We start from the raw sequence: 20,309 nt of genomic DNA, 5'->3' as shown, positions 1-20,309 counted from the left end.
CTTCGTGCTCTCCTCGGACCTCAGCTGTCCTTTCTCGATTCACCACTTACATCCATATGGTGCTTCACAGTGTTTAAAGTCTTTTCCACTTGTTCTCTCGTTTGATGCTCAAATAAGAGTAGTTGATGTTTGTGTCTGTGAGGAAACTATTCAGTAAGGGTGAGTGGCGCATCCTGGGTAAGCATGGCTGGCACACTGTGGGCCTGGTGCCCGTTTTCCCCACCTCTGCCACTTTTCCCCTGGCCCTCAAGGTTCTTTTCTCTTAACCCCCTTAATTCATTCCGAAATCCAAGATGTGTCGTTTACCTTTGTGTCCTCCATAATGTCTAGCACGGCGGACTCTATCGGCACACCTGTCTGGTAGGTGCTTAGTCAACCCAGGAACCCCTTGACAGTCCAATCCCTTCGTCCTTGGGTTCAGATAATGAGGGAGATTAAATCTGTGTTATTGGTTCCCAAGTGCCAGGTAACAAGGGATTTGTGTGACTCTGCTCAGCTCTTGAGTGCAGACAGTAAGAATTCAGATACCAAGAGTTGAGATAGTAAGAGATACCTTCATTTCCTAATGGAATTAAATCAAACATTTATTGGGTGTCTAATCTGTCCTTAAAATCATTTAGTTGCACTATCTCATTTTGGAAATGAGTGTAAGATCCAAAGAGGTCAATGAGTTTTGTAAGATCGCTCTATTTATATGGTGTAAGAATTAGGACTAAAGTTTAAATCTAACCACAATTTGGTCCTCTCTCCTCTACACCATGCTTTCCGATGGATTTGGAGAGAAGGCCTCGTGCATGACCAAAGCATAGTAGAGATTAAAGTATTCCTGGGGAGGGATACAGATAGAGACTGTCTGGATTACAGGGTCTGTGTGTCAGCCTTGATTGGAATCTGGTTGTAAAAACCTTGTAAAAGACATTTTTGGTCCGTTGGAGAGATTTTATTATGTTCTGTATATATTAGGGAAGTAATGCTAATTTCCTTAGATGCAGTGATGGTATTGGAATTATGAAGAGAATATCCACGTTCTTAGGAAATGCAAACCAAAGTATTTAGGGGCCAAGTTTCATAATGTCTGCGACTTACTTCCAAATGGGACAGATGGGTGGATGGACCAAGAGACGGCAAGCAAATACAGCAAAGATGTTAACATTTGCTGAATCTAGAATAGTGGGGCTAGGTGATTATTGTACAGTTCTTTCCATTTTTCTATATGCTTGAAATTTTGCATAATCAAGATTTGAAGGTGGTCAGAAGATAAAAACTTCTGCTTAGAAGATCAGTAAGTCTCAGACGTACTGTACAGCATGGTGGACTACAGTTAACGATACTGTGTTGTTTTTGTTTGTATTTGGAAGTTGTTGAGAGGGTAGGTCGTAGAAGTTCTCACCACAAGAAAAAAGAATCGTAACTTGTGGCAGTGGGTGTGAACTGGACTTGCTGTGTGGCTCACTTCTCAGTATATACAAACACCGAATCGTTATGTCATACACGCAAACTCACACAGTGTTGTAGGTCAGTCATACCTCATTTAAAAAGCGTTTTTTGGGGTGGAGAAGTGCAGTTGAATGGCCCCGGCTGTCTTGGTTCTGTCTGCTGACTTCACTCTTTCTCTCTGGTGAAGGTCTGGGGGTCCTGATGCGGTCGTTCCATTGGACACGGTCCTTACATAGGTGGCGGCAGGATTGTGGCACTGTTGTATGTGTGAGGGCAGCCCCGCGTGCGTCAGTAGCTTGTGGGCCCTCCTCCAGCGTGACTCGGGGGCTTTGCTCGGGAAGGCCCACCGCCTGGGGTTAATGTAGCTTTCTGACAATGACCTGGGATGGTTTGCTAGAGCTACGTTATTACGCCACTGCAGGGTTTCAGGGTGCAGGCCTCCGCCGTCCGGTTTATGCCGTACTTCACTGTAGCTTCCAGTTTGTGATGTGGCTCTCCATTGGGTCATTCTTTAATCTTGGCACTTCCTTTAGAAGGTAGCATGGTGCTTTCCGAAGACCCAGATAAAACATGAATCATGCTGAAGGCTCAGAGCTAAAGAGAAAGGATTCCAGCTACTGTGATTCTTCTCAGTTTTGATACATTTAGCAAATGGATCTGATAGTTGCCAAACATGTCAAGGGAGGCAAGGGTCCCGTATGGCCGCCTCACACAGCTCAAGCCAGAGAAGCACAAAGATGAGGTGATGCACTCGTCATCTGTTCTGTTGCGCTGCCCTCAGATCAGCAGGTTCCTCATTAGACGGGAAATGAATCCTTTAAGGCGAGAAGATCCTTGTGCCCAAATCAGGTAAATACAGCAGTGACATGCAGTTCTTGGGACACTGACGACCTGAGCATTTATCTCAAAGGCATGTCTAGAGATGTCTCCACTCTCTGTCACGCTCTCGTACTCCTGCCCACATGGTCTTGGAATGTGCTGAGGGGAATCAGGAGACCCTAAGCCTGGCGAGTCTCTCCCCACCCAAAGGGGAGAAACCAAGTAATTCTATTCCCTTATATTAGAGGTGTAAGTGATTCTAACCCACACATGTGCCAGAATGCTTGCTACTATTGGTATAGAGTAGGGAGAGAATTTGTCTATATAGTAAAGACCATGCATGCACACACACCACACACCAATAGTCATGTGATTAGAGACCAGTCTGTGTGAACTACTCAAGTTTTTTATTTATAATTTTTCATATAGCTTGTTTGTCATTTGTATTACTTACCTAAGTAATACAGATTCAGTGGACTTTGTTAACAGAGTGCTTGGTGGAAAAAATGATCAAGTCAGTGAGAATCCTGTACTCTATTATTGAACTATGGGACGTGCTTGCAGTTCTGGCTTATTTCTTGTGGAGGCCTGCAGCTGTATTTTAGCAACGGGATGAAAGAGAACATACTTGGGCAGAGTCAGATCACACAGATAATCAGGGAGAATTCTGAGATTTATCTAGAAAGCCAAATTCCAGGCACACTGTGTTTTCTTGGTGAGAGTTTGGCACGTGTTTTTCCAAATATTTTTCTGTGCATTTTTGTACAGTGAAATAAACACTTTGTTTGTCTAATCATGGGAAAGGAGGAAACCTTACTGAAGCCAGTGACCTTGATTAGACAAGAGGGGTGGGATCTGGGGCCAGCTTTAGCTAAATTAGGGGTGCCTTGTCCATGGCAGCAGGGAAGGAGCCGGAGCCGGTGAGCCCAGACTCAAGGGTTGGTCAGTTTGGTGGACGGAGTATGTAGAGTTCTCTCATGAATGCTGCGAACTGGAAAACACAGTTACCAGCTGAGTGTGAGAATGGGGGAGAGGCTTTAGAAATCCCGGGAGAAAGCGAAGGCATGAAAGCTGCATCCGGGGAGTGACTAGACCAGGGGAGTGCAGTTGGGTGGTGCCGAGGGTCCCCTCTGGAGTCCAGGTCCCAGCGGTAAAGTGAGCTGGGCCCCTCCGGCTGTGCGGCTGCAGGTGCCGAGCAGGCGACGGCTGGCCGAGAAGGAAGCTGCAGTACGGTGACAGCAGGCGTGCGCTCTGGGCTCAGTGCCGGCCAGGGAGGACAGTGAGGATGAGAAGTGGTTAAGGGACAGAGAAGTGTCCTCGGACAAAGGAAACTCTTCCCTGTGGGGCTGAGAACTGGGGAGTTTGGGGTATTGAGGGAGGGAGGGAATGAGAGCAAGAAAGAAGATGGGTGATGGAGGGTACTTGACGTTGGGCGATGGAGGGGTAGCTGTTGGTATTGACGAGACCTAGGTGCTGCCCCTTGAGGCTTTTGAGAACAGGGGCAATTTTTGATCATCATCAGGGACGGGTGTTCAGCCTAAGAGGGGATTCCCTGCCCAAAATACCAGTGACTCCTCATGAAGGGCCCGTGGGGCTGCCCAGGCGGCTGAGCGGCGGTGGGGAACGACCGGTCACTGGAGGAGAGGAGGCCACGGGGCTGAGAGCGCTGTTGGAGACAGTGCCGCCGCTCCAGAAGGGGGAGGGGAAACGACTCGGGGCTCGTATGGGCTCGAAGCTGGCTTATATCATTGCAGAGCTGCGTACGAGTTGAAGCTGAGTGTTTCAGGGAAGGGGGGGGCACAGGTCTGGAGGGGTTAGTGGGGTGCGGGAAGGGCGCCTGCCCTGCTGTCGGTCCCGTGGCTCAGGGCTGTGAAGAGGGAACCCTCCTCCCGGGAAAGCAGCGTTCAGATGGGAATGAGAGCTGGCAGGTGAGCGGGTGCTCGTAGTGGACCCTGAAACTCTAGAGGAACCAGAGCGGGGAGCGGGGAGGGACTTCTTGGGCTACGGCTGGTGAAAACGGGTCAGAAGCGTGATGCGAGGTTAGGTCCCGAGTCAGGAGGTGGCAGGGGTGAGGTGTGGGGCAGGAAGGGAGTCTGGGGACCTCCACCCGCCGGGGCGACGGTGGGCAGTGGGCCTTCTTCAGTTCTGCCAGCAGTAGAAGTATTCATCAGGGTTCCACTTTAAAACTAATGCGGTCTAGTTTTCTCTTTGATTTTCAGACGGCTGTTGATGTTTTTAGAAGGATAATTTTGGAGGCAGAAAAAATTGACGGGGCCGCTTCACAAGGAAAGTCGTCCTGCTCGGTGATGTAATCCTGCTGCAGAACCGGACACTGGGAGTCGATCCTGCCCGAAGAAGCAGACTGCCCGTTATCCTTTAAGATAAACTCAGCTTCTTTTTCCTTCTGTTAACCTGAAAGATTTCATTTGGGTCAGAGCTTTTCCTGCCCCACCCCCCTTTCAGATTATGTTAAACTCTGACTCTGTCCAAATGAGTTCACTTCCATTTTCAAATTTTAAGCAATCATATTTTCAATTTATATATTGTATTTCTTAATAATATTATGACCAAGAATTTTATCGGCATTAATTTTTCAGTGTAGTTTGTTGTTTAAAATAATGTAATCATCAAAATGATACATATTGTTACACTACTATTAACTAGGCTTCGATATATCAGTGTTTATTTCATTGTGTTAAATGTATACTTGTAAATAAAATAGCTGCAAACCTTAACCCCTCGAGCTACTTGGTGTGGCCTTTAAAGAAGAAAACGTGGTCCCACTGAGGGAACCTTTCCCTGCCTCTGTGGGTGGGGGGGCTCCCGCTGGGGGTGGGGGTGGCCGCGGGCCGGCCTGCTGACCGCAGGGGCTCTGGGGCTCTGGGGCTCTGGCAGGCCCACCAGATGGCAGGGCCGTGGGACGGTTGGGAAGAGGCCCAGGACTGGGCCGGCTCTCGATCGACCCCAGCTGCTGAGTGGCCTTGGAGGGTCTGTGAGGAGAGTCCCCAGTAGTGACTGTTCTCCCCTGCACCCTCAGAGCCCCCACCTTGAGTGGGGGGCTTCGTGCCGTGGGGGCACCGAGCAGAGCTAGAGCCTTCTCCTCTCCGTGCTGCTTGCCCGTAGGCCACCTGAAGACAAGGGGAAGTTAAGAGTCACTTCCTGTTTCTCCTTGGGCCTTGCTTGATGTCCACCGCAGACAGGATCTGATTCAGATCCCACAACACTGAGTCGTTTCAAGGGCAAGGAATGTTGCCAGTAAGTGTTGTGGGGGGGGCTTGGGAGAACCTCCTTCAGACCCCGACCGCACCCCTCCCTCTCCGCAGGGACCAGCGGGAAGGAGGAAGGAGGGTTTCCTTTGCTCAGTGGCCGCCACGTCGACTCTTAAGTCCCACTTGAGTGGCGCTTTCCCAGTGATGGTGCACAGAGCCAGTCCCGACCGCGAAGCAAACATTATCACTGACTTTATTAATAAAATAGTTTTTCAAATACTCAAAATTTTCTTTGACAGCACAGTACTGATCCTCATTAACAGGGTTTATTCTTAGGCCTTGTGTTCTACATGGGTCCTCCGTGTGTGGGACTTTGTTAAATCTGGATCCACTTCACCCGGGCAGCCTTTTTCTTTTTTTTTTTTTTTTTAAAGATTTTATTTATTCATTCATGAGAGACAGAGGGGGGGGGCAGAGGGAGAAGCAGGCTCCCAAGGAGCAGGGAGCCCGATGCGGGACTCGATCCCAGGACCCTGAGATCATGACCTGAGCCGAAGGCAGACGCTTAACCATCTGAGCCACCCAGGCACCCCCGGGCAGCCTTTTTCATCTGAAAAGAATTTCTGTGTAAATGGGAACTTTGAACACCATGTTCGTGCTGGAAGCCAGCTCTCACCAAGTGATCCTTGGAGGACCCGGGCCCTGTCTGGAGGTGGTCTGGGCTTCCTTTATGGGTGCTGTTCACCTAGTCACTCCGATGGTTACGTTCTTTTTTTTCCAAGTTTTTCTTTAAATGTCAGTTAACATACAGTGAGACTGTTTGCGTGTCATGAACACAGCAGGGAAACCTGCACCCTTCCAGAGCTGGCATCCAACCTTGAGCCTTGGAGATACTGCAGGGCCGGGCCAGTCCTGCTCCCCAGGGCATCGATCCCACCCGCAGGCAGCTGACTGACGTGCTGGATGGACTGAGCGTGTTGTGTGTTCCAGACGTGGTGCCGCGGCTCCAGATTTCAGTGCCGAGGAGCTCATTCCCTTGAGGTGCCGATGGGAGGTGGTTGGTAGTTACCTGTGGCGTGCTGATGTTCTGGTTTGCTTGCCAGCCGCCCGATTTACAGATGAGGAAACCATCTTAAAGGTGTCAGCAATTGGTTAATGTCAAGGACCAATACCATTGTGTGTCCCCTCTGCTCGTGTGATATCTGAGCTTCTGAAGAAATTCTAGCAACTGCCAGATTTGACTTAAATTTTTTGTTATTTAATACTGTGTTCAATCACTCACTTCTAGGCCTTTTTTTCTTATGTTTTAACATTTCTGAAATCAAAAATGAGTCTTACGATCAATGAAAAAGCATCATGTTCGGAAGGATAATGTTTTTCTTAGTGGTACATAAATGTGGTCTTAGATTCATTGAAGTACAGTACGTACAAATATAAAACCAGGTATGTATTCAAAACTATTTTGCAGGGGCGCCTGGGCGGCTCAGTCAGTTAAGCGTCCGACTCTTGGTTTCGGCTCAGGTCATGATGTCAGGGTCGTGAGATCAAGCCCTGTGTTGGGCTCTGTGCTCAGCGTGGACTCTCAGAGTCTTTCCCACTCTGTTCCTCCCCCCACTTGCACTCTCTCAAATAAATAAATAAAATCTTTATTGACATAAACTCTTCTGCAGCTCACAATTAATACAAATTATAAAATCAAATTACAAATTTAAATCAACGTGATGGAATTTTGCTCAAACTAGATTGTCCAGCCGCTTACCGTATCGAGACCGCCATGTCTCAGCCATGCCACTGACGGCGTGGCCCGCTTGCCCAAACTGCTCATCACCCCCTTGTCAGCACACCCATGGGTCCTCCTGGTTGCTTTCTTGACCTTTTCAGCAGCATCGCACACGGCTGGTGACTCCGCAAGTCGCCTCCCTGCTTCCATGAACCCATGTTCTCCGGGTCTCCTCTGGCGCACTGTGGGCATGAGTCTCCTTTGCTGTTTCCTTCTCTGCCAGACCTCAGCGGGCCCTTGTCCTGCCTGCACCCTCTTCCCTGGTTTCCTTACGTTTACTACCACATTTCCTGAAGGCCCCAAAGCTCACAGCTGCCCCCCTGACCTCTGTGGGCTTTTCTTGTCTTAGATGTCTCGACCTCTCAGGTGTGTTATGTCAAAATTGAATACTTGATTTCCTCAGAAGCCTGGGCCTCCCCTAGACCCTGATTCAGGAAATCACACCACTGCCCACTAGATACTAAAGCTAGGAAGTGGGGCGCCATCCTCTCCCTCTTCCTCGTCTCCCGTGCAGTCCACCCCGGTGCATACTGGCTTCCCGCGGTAGGTAGCACTCCCTCCCAACCCTTCACGTCATGGACCAAGTCAGCTTGTTTAAGACAAACTGTTTCATGTCACTCCTTAAAATTCTCTCATAATAATCATGCCAAAATCCAAACTTCCAATGCTTGAAGCCCAGCACGATCAAGCTGGTGCTTAACCTCATCTGCCCCCGAGGCCGTGCTCCGGTCCCTTTGGCCTTGGTGGTTCCCAGACAAAACGCCCTTCCCCAGACTTCCCACCCCCCCCAGGCCACCACGTGGGCTCCTCTCCGCGAGTCTGAGCCCTCACACTCTGTCACCCGGTATGGCACCTGCCGCGCTCCATCACTGTGGGTCCCTGTGCACACCGTGTGTTCGCTGACTAGATCCGCCTGGAGCGGACGCAGTGATCCATCTGTCCCAGGCGCCCTGACTCCCCAGCACCCCCGAGCACGGGGTCTGCTGAAAAAGATTGCCCAGTGCACTAGTTTACTCAGCCGTGTCTGTCATAACATGTATTTTTGTGTGATTTTCTTAGTGGTTGCCCTAGGAATTATAATGAACATCTTAATTCATAACCATCCAGTTCGGATTAATGCCATTTCAATAGTGTACAAAAACTTGGCTCCTATATATAGCTCATGCCCTCCTCCTCATTTGTAGTATTGTCCTACAAATTACATTTTTATGTGTTGTATGAAGTGAATAGATTTGTTATTGCTTTATGAAGTCATCTTTTAAATTAAATAGGAGAAAGAAATTACAAAAAAATACATTTATCCTGTCTTGCGTACTTACCTGTGTAGCGACCTTTCCTGGTGCTCTGTAGTCATCCAGTGACCTTGGTTCCAGCCCAAGACTCCCTCCAGCATTTCTTGCGAGCAGGTCTGCCAGCCCTGAATTCTCGGAGGTTTTGTTGCTCTTCATCTTTCCAGGAAGGCCTTGTTGGATGTAGAGTTCTGGGTGCAGAGTGTTTCTCCTTCGGCCCTTCCCGCCCCTTCTGGTTGAGGTTTCTCATGAGCAGGTGCAGGCCACGCGTGTGGTGTTCTGGGCTCCCAGGAGCCTGCTGCCTTTTCAAAGACCCCCTGGACACCTCCTTTTCCAACATTTTTCTTTCTTTCTTTCTTTCTTTTTTTTTTAGGCTGTTTTGTTAGCTTGCTGTTGGCCCCAATGTCAAATAAATGGCTGCCGACTTTTTAACAGACACCATGGGAAACAGCGGTTGGGTCAAATAAAACCAAGACTTGCAGTGGGGGTTTTCCAGGGAACTGCTGGATGTGACAAATGAGTTTTCTGAATGCGGGGCTTTGAAAGAGCTCCAACCCCCTCTTGACCCTTCCGGGGCTGCCATAGTGCTGGTTTGTCCCAATTGCGGCTGCTGATTTGCAAGGCACCTGGGAGTTGGGGTCAGGGTCTGGCAAGAGGACAAGTGATGATGCCCCAAGGCTCACTGGTGCTGAGAACCATTCGCTTTTCTTAAATAAACATCCCCTGGTTGTTGCAAGCATTTAGTTAATGTCCAGAATCCTGAAGAAGTCAATTTAGGGGGGACGGTCTTTACTGGTGTTCTCACTGGGTTCTCAAAGGTCCCTACGGCAGTGTTCCCAGTGACGTCCCTACAGGGCCTGCGCAGTGGAACGGGTGAGTGGATGAGCCCTTCTGTGGGCTGCCTTCTAAATGGTTCCTTTGAAATTGGCCCACGTCCATTGGAGTGTGGTTGAAATTCCCCACCACCCACACAGGGCGCTGGGACAGCCTCTACTCACTTCCTGAGCCTACCCCTTATGGGCTCATAAGAAGGAAGGTTGGTGCCGTCTGCCAGGGTCAACGCAAACAGCCAGGGACTCAGATGGCGGCAGTACTTGGTCATCAGGAAGTCATTCAGATGACCCAGAATACACCGCTGCCTTTTCGGTTATCGTGGTTATGGAAGTACGGTTGAACAGTTCTTGGAGAGGCCTGGACTCCAGGAAAGCCTCTCTGGCTCCTGTGGGCTGCGGCCGGCCTGAGCGGAGCCCCCCAGCCCGAGCCTCATCAGCCCTGCCTGCAGCATTTCCAGAGCGCGTGCCTGCCCCACGCCTCAGGCTGCCCTGGTAACCAGTGGACCAAGACTGTGGTGCATATTAATAGGGCCTGCCGGGAGGGCTGTACCAGCGGGAAACCAGGATGCCTCCCGAAGCATTCCTCCGGAGACTCCGGAACCATTCCCTCTCTCCTCCCCCTCCCCAAGAGGGCAAAGTTTTACATTAAGCAGAACTGCTGTGTTACCCGTCCTGATGATCTTTCTGTCCCTTTGATGACTTCCCTAGTGTGGCAGGCGGCCTGCTCTGGAGTTAACACTGGAAAGCTGAGAGCGGACTTAGCATCCCTGTTTCCAGAGGCCGGACCTGAGGCCCAGAGATAGCTCCCAGCAATTAGTCCATCAGTATGTACTATACCCCAGTACCCACCAGGAGCCCCACATAAGGTGGAGCTTCGGACTAAGACTCAGAACAGGGGCGCCTGGGTGGCTCAGTTAGTTAAGCGACTGCCTTCAGCTCAGGTCATGATCCCAGGGTCCTGGGATCGAGCCCCGCATCGGGCTCCCTGCTCCTCGGGGAGCCTGCTTCTCCCTCTGCCAGCCGCTCCCCCTTCTTGTGCTCTCTCTCTCTCTGTGAAATAAATAAATCTTTAAAAAAAAAAAAAAAGGAAGACTCAGAACAAAGCAGTTCTGGTCCCAGCTCTGCAGCTAAAGTGTGTCTTCGGACAACTCCCTCACACTCTCTGGTCTTCATTGGCCAGGGACTGTTGTCATGCCACAGTAGGAAAACCTTGGCTGTCCGCAAAGCCCTAATGAATGCAGCATCACAGTCCTGAGGATCGCGAGCCGCCCCCGTGCCAGCCCGAGGCCTGTACCTGCTGCCCGGGTCCCGCTGTTTCTGAAGCTTCCATGTGTGGCCAGCAGCACTGGGTATTGTGGGCGACTCCGGGATTCCCGCAGCCTGCACACCCAGAAAGACACGATGGAGAATCACCAGTGACCTCGACACGCAAGTTTACCAAATCCAAAAAAAAAGATTTCATTCCAGTCTGGCCCAAGGTGTCAAGAGCACATGGGTCTCCAGCCAGGCTCATCAGGGAAATGCAGGTCTGCCACCGAAGGCCCCTGTCTGGACCCACGGAGCTCAGCCTCCGCCAGACCGTGTCGCGGCGCCGTGGAGAGTGCCCTGCTCTGTGGGCAGACAGCTTGCTCCCTCAGGTGCCGACTGGGGACCTCAGTTCACCTTCCAAGGAGAAGACTGCGTGTGCGGGACACGGGCTCCAAAGGCCCCTCCACCTCCCACATTCTGTTAAAGCCCAGGAAGCGGCCTTGGCTAAGATCTCTAAGGCATGAAGTTTCTCAGGAAATAGCCAAAGATTCTGGAATTATTACGGCCTCAGCAATCAGGACCTTTCACCCAGTTCTTCCTGCTGCCCAAGAACAGCCCAGGCCTCTCGATGTAGTACAGAAACCGAACGACCCGCTCGGCTGCCTGCTCTCAGAGGGAGCACGTCCTGCAGGACTCGCTGGCCTGCTAGGGTTTCGCTTTACTCTTTTATTCTCTCTTCCAGCCCCTATCACTGTAGATTAGCCAAGAAGCCAAGTAAATCAACACCGTAATCCCTGGCTTTAGTATGTGGCACGGCTGTGGGCTTGTGCTGTCCTGAACTTTACCCTAAAAGGCTGACGCAGAGGGCCAGCCTGGCCGTGGCAGCTGGAGCAGCCGGAAAGCTTACATTCCTCAGCTCTGACGTGCCGATTTTTAGGATCCCGTAACCGAAATCATTCCGAGGCACAACCCTTTCTGTGCCTGTAACTGGGGCATTATGGGAGGTTGTAAAGTGTTCGGAACAGTTGGAAGTCCACGGCTGGCTCCCCTGCGAAGCCTGGGGCGGGCAGCTCCAGCTCAGGTGGGTGGTTCTCGAACGTGGGCCTGCCTCGGAGTCACCGGAAGGGCTGGCTAAAACACACGGGGGCCTCAGCCCAGAGCTTCTGATTCTGGGGGTCCAAGCTGGAGCCCGAGACATCCTCACTGCTACCGAGTACCCAGGGCTGCTGCTGCTGCTGCTGGTGGTGGTGGTTCAGGAACCATGTTTTGAGAACCGCTGACTTAGGCCATGATACCTACATAAAGGGGGACAGGCAGGAGTCCCGTGACTGCGGGATCTCAGAGTGGGGGGGGTGACCGAACGCCCACTCTGCCGGGGACTAGGGGGCCGCTGTAGGTTGAACTGTGTCCTCCAAAAAGCTATATTGAAGTCCTAATCCCGGGTACCTGTGAACGTGGCCTTACTTGGAAATAAGGTCTTTGCAGATGTCATCAGGTTCAGTGAGGTCATACCGGACTAAGGTGGGTCCCAATCCAGTGGCTGACGTCCTTCTAAGAAGAAATCTGGATCTAGAGAGCCAGGACGCGCAGGGAAGGAGGCCATGTGGTGACGGAGGCAGAGTGGGCAGGGGCAGAAGCGGGCAACAGACTCTCCCTCCGAGCCTCCAAAAAGGAACCAAGGCTGTCCACATCTGGATTTTGGACTTCTGGCCTCCAGGACCAGGAGAGGACCCCCCCAGACTGTGGCTCTCTGCCGGGGCTGCCTAAGGAAACTCAGGCACAACTTGCAACGTGGGACTTCGGGCAAACCCGAGCGAGTTGGCCATCCCAAATGACACGTGGCCAGAACTCTGCCGTTGACAAAGGAAGAAACTAAAGGTCGGAGTTGTGACCTGCTGTCTAGTCCACTGGGGCCACCATGACAGAACGCCACAGCCTAGTGGGATTGGGGCAAGGTGTTATTTCTCATCATCCGAAGGCTCACATCCAAGATGAAGGTACACGCAGATTTGGTGTCTGGTGAGAGGCGCTTCCTGGTCCGTAGACAGCTGTCTTCTTTCTGCGTCCTCTCATGGTGGAAGAGCCAGGGAGCTCTTTCCTGAGGGCACTCTGGTCCCATTCATCACAGCTCCGCGCTCATAAGCTAAGCACCTCCCAACACCAGCACCTTGCAGATCAGCTGTCAGCATATGATTTGAGGGGGCACATACATTCAATGTACCGCTCCTGACGAGGGTCTCCTAGCAAATTCCTGAGACCCAAGCCTAGAACCCATTTTCTAAGAGTTGACCGTGACCCCCAGATGATTCCCGTACACACGAATGCATAATATGTATACCCATGTATGAACCTATGGACGGCCATCCAAGCGGGCGGGGTGGGGGGGGCGCTTAGTGCACATTCAGTTTCCGTCCTTCTGGGGTAGAGCTCTAAAATTTGCATTTCTGACAAGTGCAAAGTGATGCCAATGCCCTTGGACCAGAGGCCACACTGGCTGGGTTATACCTCCCCTCGGCAGCCCCTGGATAAATAAAGATCTCGCACTGCTTGCCCGAGGACGGGGACCCACGTTCTCACCCTTGCTCTGCCACCAGGGGGATAGTCCACATTCCTGGATACACCTCTCTTTTCCCATCTGCAAAATGAAGAAGCATTTGAACCGAATTGGTTGTTCCCAATTACGCATGTTTCTTGAGCTGGATGGAGATGTTCTGCTGCAAGAATTTAAATTTCCCAATTTTAAGCCAAAAAAATGTTCTTTCAACGTTAAGGCGTTTCTCCCCCCCCCAATTTTTCTTTAACAGGTAGCAGGTGCAGCCACTTGCCATTGTGATTGAACCCCAAATTATACCTGGATTTTAAGTGCTGTGAGATGATGCTTGAGTCAGATGCTTGGCGGGGCCTGGTAACTCCGGGGCTGCCTGAGAGCTGGCGGGAGCCAAGGTCCACGAGCCAGGTTTGCGCTGTCGCCCCCTAGAGTCTGAGAAAGGCACAAATCTCTGTGCTGATTTCTTCGTCCACAGCTCCTGACCCTCCCTCGGCGGCTCCTGCCACTGGGTGGGGTCCTGAGGCCCGCCCTCCGCCCGCTGGGCGGTCAGCTTTTCCCCACACTGGGGTGGAGCTCCTGCTGCAGAGAGTTCTGCTCCAAAAGCCAGACCGCTCTCCCAGCGTGAACTCCACACACTTTTCATCCTGTGATGCTGCTATGGAAATCGTGACCCCGCTAGTGTTAGTCGACTGTGCCCTCATAACCCGCCCCCCTCCTTCCCGTTCTGCCTCTGCCCCCAGCTGACCTGACCGGCTCGCCCTCCCCAGTTCTCTGCCGCCATCAAGACTCTCAGCAGGTGAAAGGAGCACGGGCCTGAAGCCAGGACGCAGGCCTCTGCCCCCCATTGCCCTTCACGCCCCCCCAGCCCCCCTCCCCCAGTCCATATCCATGTTTGTGGTTTGTGCCCTGTGACCTGCTGGAGTGGGCTGGGACCCCGCCTGGCCCCACGCGAACCGGACTGGGTCCCTTTGTTCAGGTGTTGGGTTGGATACACTGAAGGAATGAGTCCACTGGCCCTGGGAGGCCGGGGGGTGGAGACAAGTCAGGCCACCCGCTGCCGCAGTTACGATGGAGGAGAGCGAGCGAGCGAGCAGGCATGTGTGAGGAAGCACACGGGCTGAGGAGGGTTCAAACCGCCACTGACCTGTGCCTGGGCCACCCAAGATTGGTGCCATGGTGCTGATTTCAGGTGTCTCAAATTATATATAGACAGGGGCCCTAAAAAAAATGTTTGCCTGGGTCTGGGTCTGGGACTCAACTTACTCATCTGTAAAATGGACTAACTACAGAACCGTAGAGGGATGTAGGTTTGTCACGAGTGGTCATTAATAAACAATGAGAATGTATTAAATATCAAAAGAAAAAGTAAAGAAACAAATCGCTGCCATGCCCCCCCCCCCCACACGCACACACAACACGCTGCTCACTCTTACTTGCTGTAGTTCTGTGGAGGAGGGATTTTATTTGCCCCTTTCCCAGATTAGGGGATTGAGGCTCAGGGCCAGGAGCCAATCCAAGGGCGGTGTGGCTCGGTGGGGCCATCCTTCCTGCAGGCTGGGGCTTGTGGAATCTCAGAGGACACCTAAGGGCCCTGCTCTGGGGGACAGGGGAGGATGACGCAGCTCTTCTCTTTGGTATCTTCAAAGATCTGCCCTTTAACTGTGCTGTTCTGGAGCTCCACCACAGTGTGTCTAGATGTGCTAGTTATTTTTATTTATCTTGCTCAGTACTCAGTATTCGGAGTGCACTCTCAATCAGAGTTCAGGATCGCCTTCAATGCTGGAAAGTTCTGAGCCACTACCTCCTCAAATAGGGCTTCACTGCTGCTCTTTTGTTTTCTAAAGACTTATTTATTTGAGAGAAAGGGGGGGGAGGGGCAGAGGGAGAGAGAGAATCCCAAGCAGACTCCCTGCTGAGCGGGGAGCCAGACACGGAGCTCGATCACATCACTCTGAGATCTTGACCTGAGCCGAAACCAATTTAAAGATTTTTATTTATTGAGAGAGAGAGAGCGTGTGAGAGAGAACGAGCATGGGGAGGGGCAGAGGCAGAGGGAGAGGGAGAAGCAGGCTCCCCGCCGAGCAGGGAGCCCGAAGCAAGACTCTTTCCCAGGACCCTGAGATCATGACCGGAGCCGAAGGCAGAGGCTTAACCGACTGAGCTGGGTGCCCCTCTGCCACTCTTGCTGGTGCTTTTCTGGAATGTCCTTTAGTATATGTTGGAATTATCAGCCTTCCATTCATGTCACTTAAGTGTGTTTTCATAATTCTTTATTTGCTCTCTGTTTACTGCTTGGATGGATTTCTCAAAGTGGGCATATCTTCAGCCTTTGAGTCATGAGACGAGAAAATGCTGAAGACTCGGATGAAGGAGGGGAGCTGGAGGAGGAAGGTCTGAAACAAGGACAGGAACAGACAAGCTAGACTGTAAAACAGCAAAATGCTCGGAGAACGTACGAACTGTAATCTCTTTGGGGATAAGGGCACGGATTTCGCCTTCAAATCGGAGCTCCACTGTTTACTGGCTCTGTGGCCTCGGGCCCGTTACTTACCGTGTCTCACTTTCCCTTTCTACAAAGTGGGAGTGTTAATAACACCTGCCTCTGAAGATTGCTGAAGGAATTAAGTGGCATGATATATGTTGTGTTACTTGGTCCCTGGCTGTATAAACACTGAAATTACTGTCCCTGCGGTTGAACGAACTGTAATTCCAAGCCCCGCCCCCAGCAATTGGGGGTGTAGTTATTGTAACCACCACTAGGGGTCAGGCTTCGGCGCCTCGCACGTACCCAAGCCCGCTTACTCTCGGGTGGGAGATGGGGCCAAGGGGACGTCTCCCAGAACCCAAACATCCAGCTTTGGCACTCCCACCTTTTCCTTCCCTGCCCTAATCCGATACTCGCCCCTCCACTGCAGACCTCTGGCCCCTCTTCTGGGAGGGAGATGTGTTCTGTCTCCTAGAAGTAGACCTGAAACAGGGCGGAGCCGGAACCCCAGGCGGGGGGGGGGGCTTGGCCCTGAGCAAACCCCAGGAAGATTTCACTCCTTCTCCCAAGGAGGTTCAGGGCCCCGCTGGTCCACAGACAGTCCTCCCCCCCACCCCACCCCCATTAGAAGGGCGCAGATTCTGGCTAAAGGAGCTCCCTCCCTCCCTGTCCACCAAAGGTCAGTGTGTCCAGAGGGCCGAGGCTGTCCCCAAGCTGCCCAGTGCACTTTCCAGGCACACACTAACCCAGGCCCAGGCAAACATCCTGATGGCTAACCCTGCACCATTGGTGTGCTTGCCCTCATTCACTCATGCATTCATGCGGCCTTGGCTGCTTCCAGTGGAGTTGAGGTGAGCTCATGCTTCACCCAGCAATTTCACACAGAGGTATGGCTCCCAAACGTGGTGGGATTGGCCCCTGAAGGCATTTGGATGTCTGAGGGTATTTCCATTTGTCACAATGATAGAGGAGGGACAGGCCTTTAGTGGATAGGACCCCGGGATACTTGATATCTTGCAACAAGCCATGAGGCATGGTCCCACAATTTCACCCCAAACACATTGTATTCTTTCTTGTTTTTAATAGACACTGAATTTTCCTAGCATGCAATGTACTAGATAAATAGATGGAAGATTTTACTTGGTTCTCTGAGGAACTTACCAAGAGTTATCCATTCACTATTTCAGAAACTGGGGTCACAAACAAGAAGGTAACAAATTGCGGAAGGTTACCTGTACGGTGTTAGCCTATTGTAAAATGTACCTTATTTCCAGGTACACAAATAGTAAACGTATGAAAATATTCAAAGAGGGCGCCTGGGTGGCTCAGTTGGTTAAGCGACTGCCTTCGGCTCAGGTCATGATCCTGGAGTCCCGGGATCGAGTCCCGCATCGGGCTCCCTGCTCGGCGGGGAGCCTGCTTCTCCCTCTGACCCTCCCCCCTCTCGTGTGCTCTCTCTCTCTCTCTCTCATTCTCGCTCTCTCAAATAAATAAATAAATAAAATCTTTAAAAAAAAAAAGAAAATATTCAAAGAAATAATAAACATAAAAATCAGGATAGTGGGTATTTCTGGAGAAGGAAGGCTTTTGATGACATCTTTTTTTTTTAAGTTGTATTTATTCATTTGAGAGAGAGAGAGAGCAGGGAGGAGCAGAGGGAGAGGGAGAGAGAAACTTTAACAGACTCCTCGCTGAGCTCGGAGCCGGCAGGATCCTACAATCTTGAGATCAAGACCTGAGCCTAAACCAAGACTCAGATTCTTACCCGACTGCGCCACCCGGGGGCCCCTGATGACTTCTTTCTTTAAAGAAAAAAAAGTCGACCTGACATAAAAATGGCAAAATGTTAAGATTTAACAAACCTGGGTAATGGGTGTGTTATTATTCCTTCTATTACTCTCTAGACTTCTCTGTGCTCTAACTTACCCCAAAAGGGAAGAGTTTCGACAAAAACCCAAGGCAGGAGGATGGAAGCGAGCAGGTGGGCACTGGATCGGCACATGCCTTGCAGCTTTCCCACACTGAGCAGCTACTTGCAGCTCTTAAGTTTGCACATTGTTGAGATTTTCTTAAAATCAAGACGGCATCCTCAGCCCTGCTCCTTCTACTGTCATCATTTTATTCTGAGCCATTCTCCTAGCATTTTGTCACCAACCAGCAGTCATATGTGGCTTAAGATCTCACCTATTTCAAAGTTCCTTTTAACAGTGCACTATTAAAGATGACTCACTCAAAGACCAGGCTCTGCAGCGGTGAGGTTTTGCCAGCCTGGCGTTTGCTTGTATAGATAACTATTTGGGGGCAGGGATTCTTCTTGGGCACAAATACGTCATATGAGCCATGGCAGACCTGACCTCCTTATAATGAAAATCCTGGGTGAGAACTGAGACATGGCGCTGGGATAGGGGAGTGGAGGTTAAAGTTGAAGAAATCTGATCCACCTGTTCATTTTTACCAATTCTTTTAGTGAGGCTGTGGCTTGTTGTTTTTCATGTATACTCTGCAGAACACACCTGAAATTGCTGCTTGTGTTTTGAATCTCCCCACATCACCTGGGTGCATTGTCTGTGGGCTCTGGCCCTGGTGCTGTAAGGGCAAATACAAATTAAACTATGGACTTCAGGTGATAATGATGTGTCAGTGTTTATTCATAGTTGTAACAAATATAACACCCTGGTGGGGGGTGCTGATGATGGGGAGGCTGGGGAGGGCAGGGGGTATATGGGAACTTTCTGTACTTGGAGCTCAATCTTGCTATGAACCTAAAATTGCTCTAGAAAATAAAGTTTATATTTAAAAAAATAAGAGGCTTAATTTTCCCAGTTGAAAATAAGGGAAGAGACTTCCCATCCCTCCTTTTTCTTTCTTTTTTTTTTTTTAAGATTTTATTTGTTTGACAGAGAGAGACACAGCAAGAGAGGGAACACAAGCAGGGGGAGTGGGAGAGGGAAAAGCAGGCTCCCCGCTGAGCAGAGAGCCCGACGCAGGCCTCGATTTCAGGACCCCGGGACCATGACCCAAGCCGAAGGCAGACGCCCAACGACTGAGCCACCCAGGCACCCCCCCATCCCTCCTTTTTCTTCTAGAATTTCTTTCTTGGTTCTTTTTTTTTTTTTTTTTAAGATTTTATTTATTTATTTGACAGAGAGAGAGACCACAAGCAGGGGGAGCAAGAGAGGGAAAAGAAGATTCCCCGCTGAGCAAGGAGCCCGATGTGGGGCTCCATGCGGGGCTCGATGTGGGGTTGGATCCCGGGACTCCGGGATCATGACCTGAGCCACCCAGGCGCCCCTTTCTTGGTTCTTATTACATGTATGCACATCTTTTAATGGCTAAACAAGCTGCTTGCCAGTCTGAAAACTCAGGAATGTTTCCTCCAGGAGCTGGGAGCCAACTCTTTGAAAAAGGAATCATCAAGGAAGATATCTCTCCACCTCCTGGTTTCCTGTGAGGAGAGGACTGGCTTAGCTCCAGCTGTCACCTTTGAATTGCAAAACCTATCTGGAAGCACAAAGATACAAGAAAATCAGCAATTTCTCTTAAGAACACATATGTAGTGAGTCGCATCTGCCTGTCTAGATAAAAAGGCTGAGATTTCCTCGTCTTTGAAATCTCTTTAGCGGATGGCCTGTGATGCACATCACATTCAGGCTTAATGCTTATTCATTCAATCATACAACAGTTTTCTTCCTCTTCTACCTTTATGGACAGGCTTTTGGGGAGATTTTGTTTTTAATTATATTTCCCCAACAGGGCCCGTGTCGGGAGGCAAACGTTGGACTGGGTGGTTTGGCCAGTGTGGATGCCTGTGGGGGCAACAGCTGGGCCAGGGCCGCTGAGAGGCCTATCCTTGGACAGCCTCTCAGAACAGGGGCAAGGTCACCCCAAGAACTGCATGACCTCCTCTTCTGAGCCTGAAGCATCTCATCTGTGAAATGTGCTCAAAATTCTTCCCTGAAAGTGGAGAAACAATTCAGACTGTTCCCCACAGCATCCCCTCATCCACTGGGACCCACTGCCCTGCCCTCCGTGAAGCCCCCTGGGGTCACCCCTGTGCAGATGAACTCTGTCTCCTTTGATCTCAGAGCTGGCCCCCAGCCCCAGGTAACGACCAGAGTCGTTGTTTTATGTATACACATCTCATCCCCCCAGCCTAATCCGGGGCTGCACATCTTGTGGGCTCAGTGTTGACTACTCTGTTCACTTCACAATCTTTGAGCCTTTGTTGAGTGCCAAGATCTTCTGTGCCCTGAGAAAGTCTCACGCTGCAATGGGGCTGCTTGTTTCCTTAAACTCATCCTTGTCGTCCAGGGTGGTTTGGGCACAGAGCGCTGTGGACCACCAGCGAGGGCTGCGGGGGCAGGGCGGGTAACACGGAAAGGGATCGAGGATGAGCACTGGCGGGGTGGGGGACAGCATTCAGGGAGCAAGAGCGCAGGAGGGGAAAAGGAAGGGGAGGACAACCTGGGATAGAGATGCAGGGGCGGGTGGGCCACCAGCGACTGGGTGCCGCTGGAGTGGAAAGTGTAGGGTGGGGCTGGGGGCTAAGACCAGAGCAGGAGGCGCTGGGGGGTGGGGTGGGGGGCAGTCAAGGGCTGTCTTCTGTGCTCCCAGGAGCTGGGTTCCATCCTTGGTCCAGAGAAAAACCTCAGTCACAGCTT

General features: G+C 51.1%; 1 protein-coding gene across 2 annotated transcripts in view; it reads left to right on the top strand.

Annotated features, from left to right (window-relative positions):
* Positions 1–4,991, top strand: part of RHEB (Ras homolog, mTORC1 binding) — a 40,817-nt gene extending 35,826 nt beyond the window's left edge. For both annotated transcript variants that reach the window (XM_036102083.2, XM_036102084.1), the window contains exon 8: positions 4,476–4,991. In XM_036102083.2, coding sequence (XP_035957976.1) covers positions 4,476–4,568 — 93 coding nt within the window. In that variant the 3' untranslated portion in view covers positions 4,569–4,991. The remainder of the gene's footprint in view (positions 1–4,475) is intronic.
* The last annotated feature ends 15,318 nt before the right edge of the window (positions 4,992–20,309 follow it).

Source organism: Halichoerus grypus, chromosome 12 (assembly GCF_964656455.1).
Source record: "Halichoerus grypus chromosome 12, mHalGry1.hap1.1, whole genome shotgun sequence".
NCBI classification, from domain to species: domain Eukaryota; kingdom Metazoa; phylum Chordata; class Mammalia; order Carnivora; family Phocidae; genus Halichoerus; species Halichoerus grypus.
This window is presented reverse-complemented; position numbering and strand designations above follow the sequence as displayed.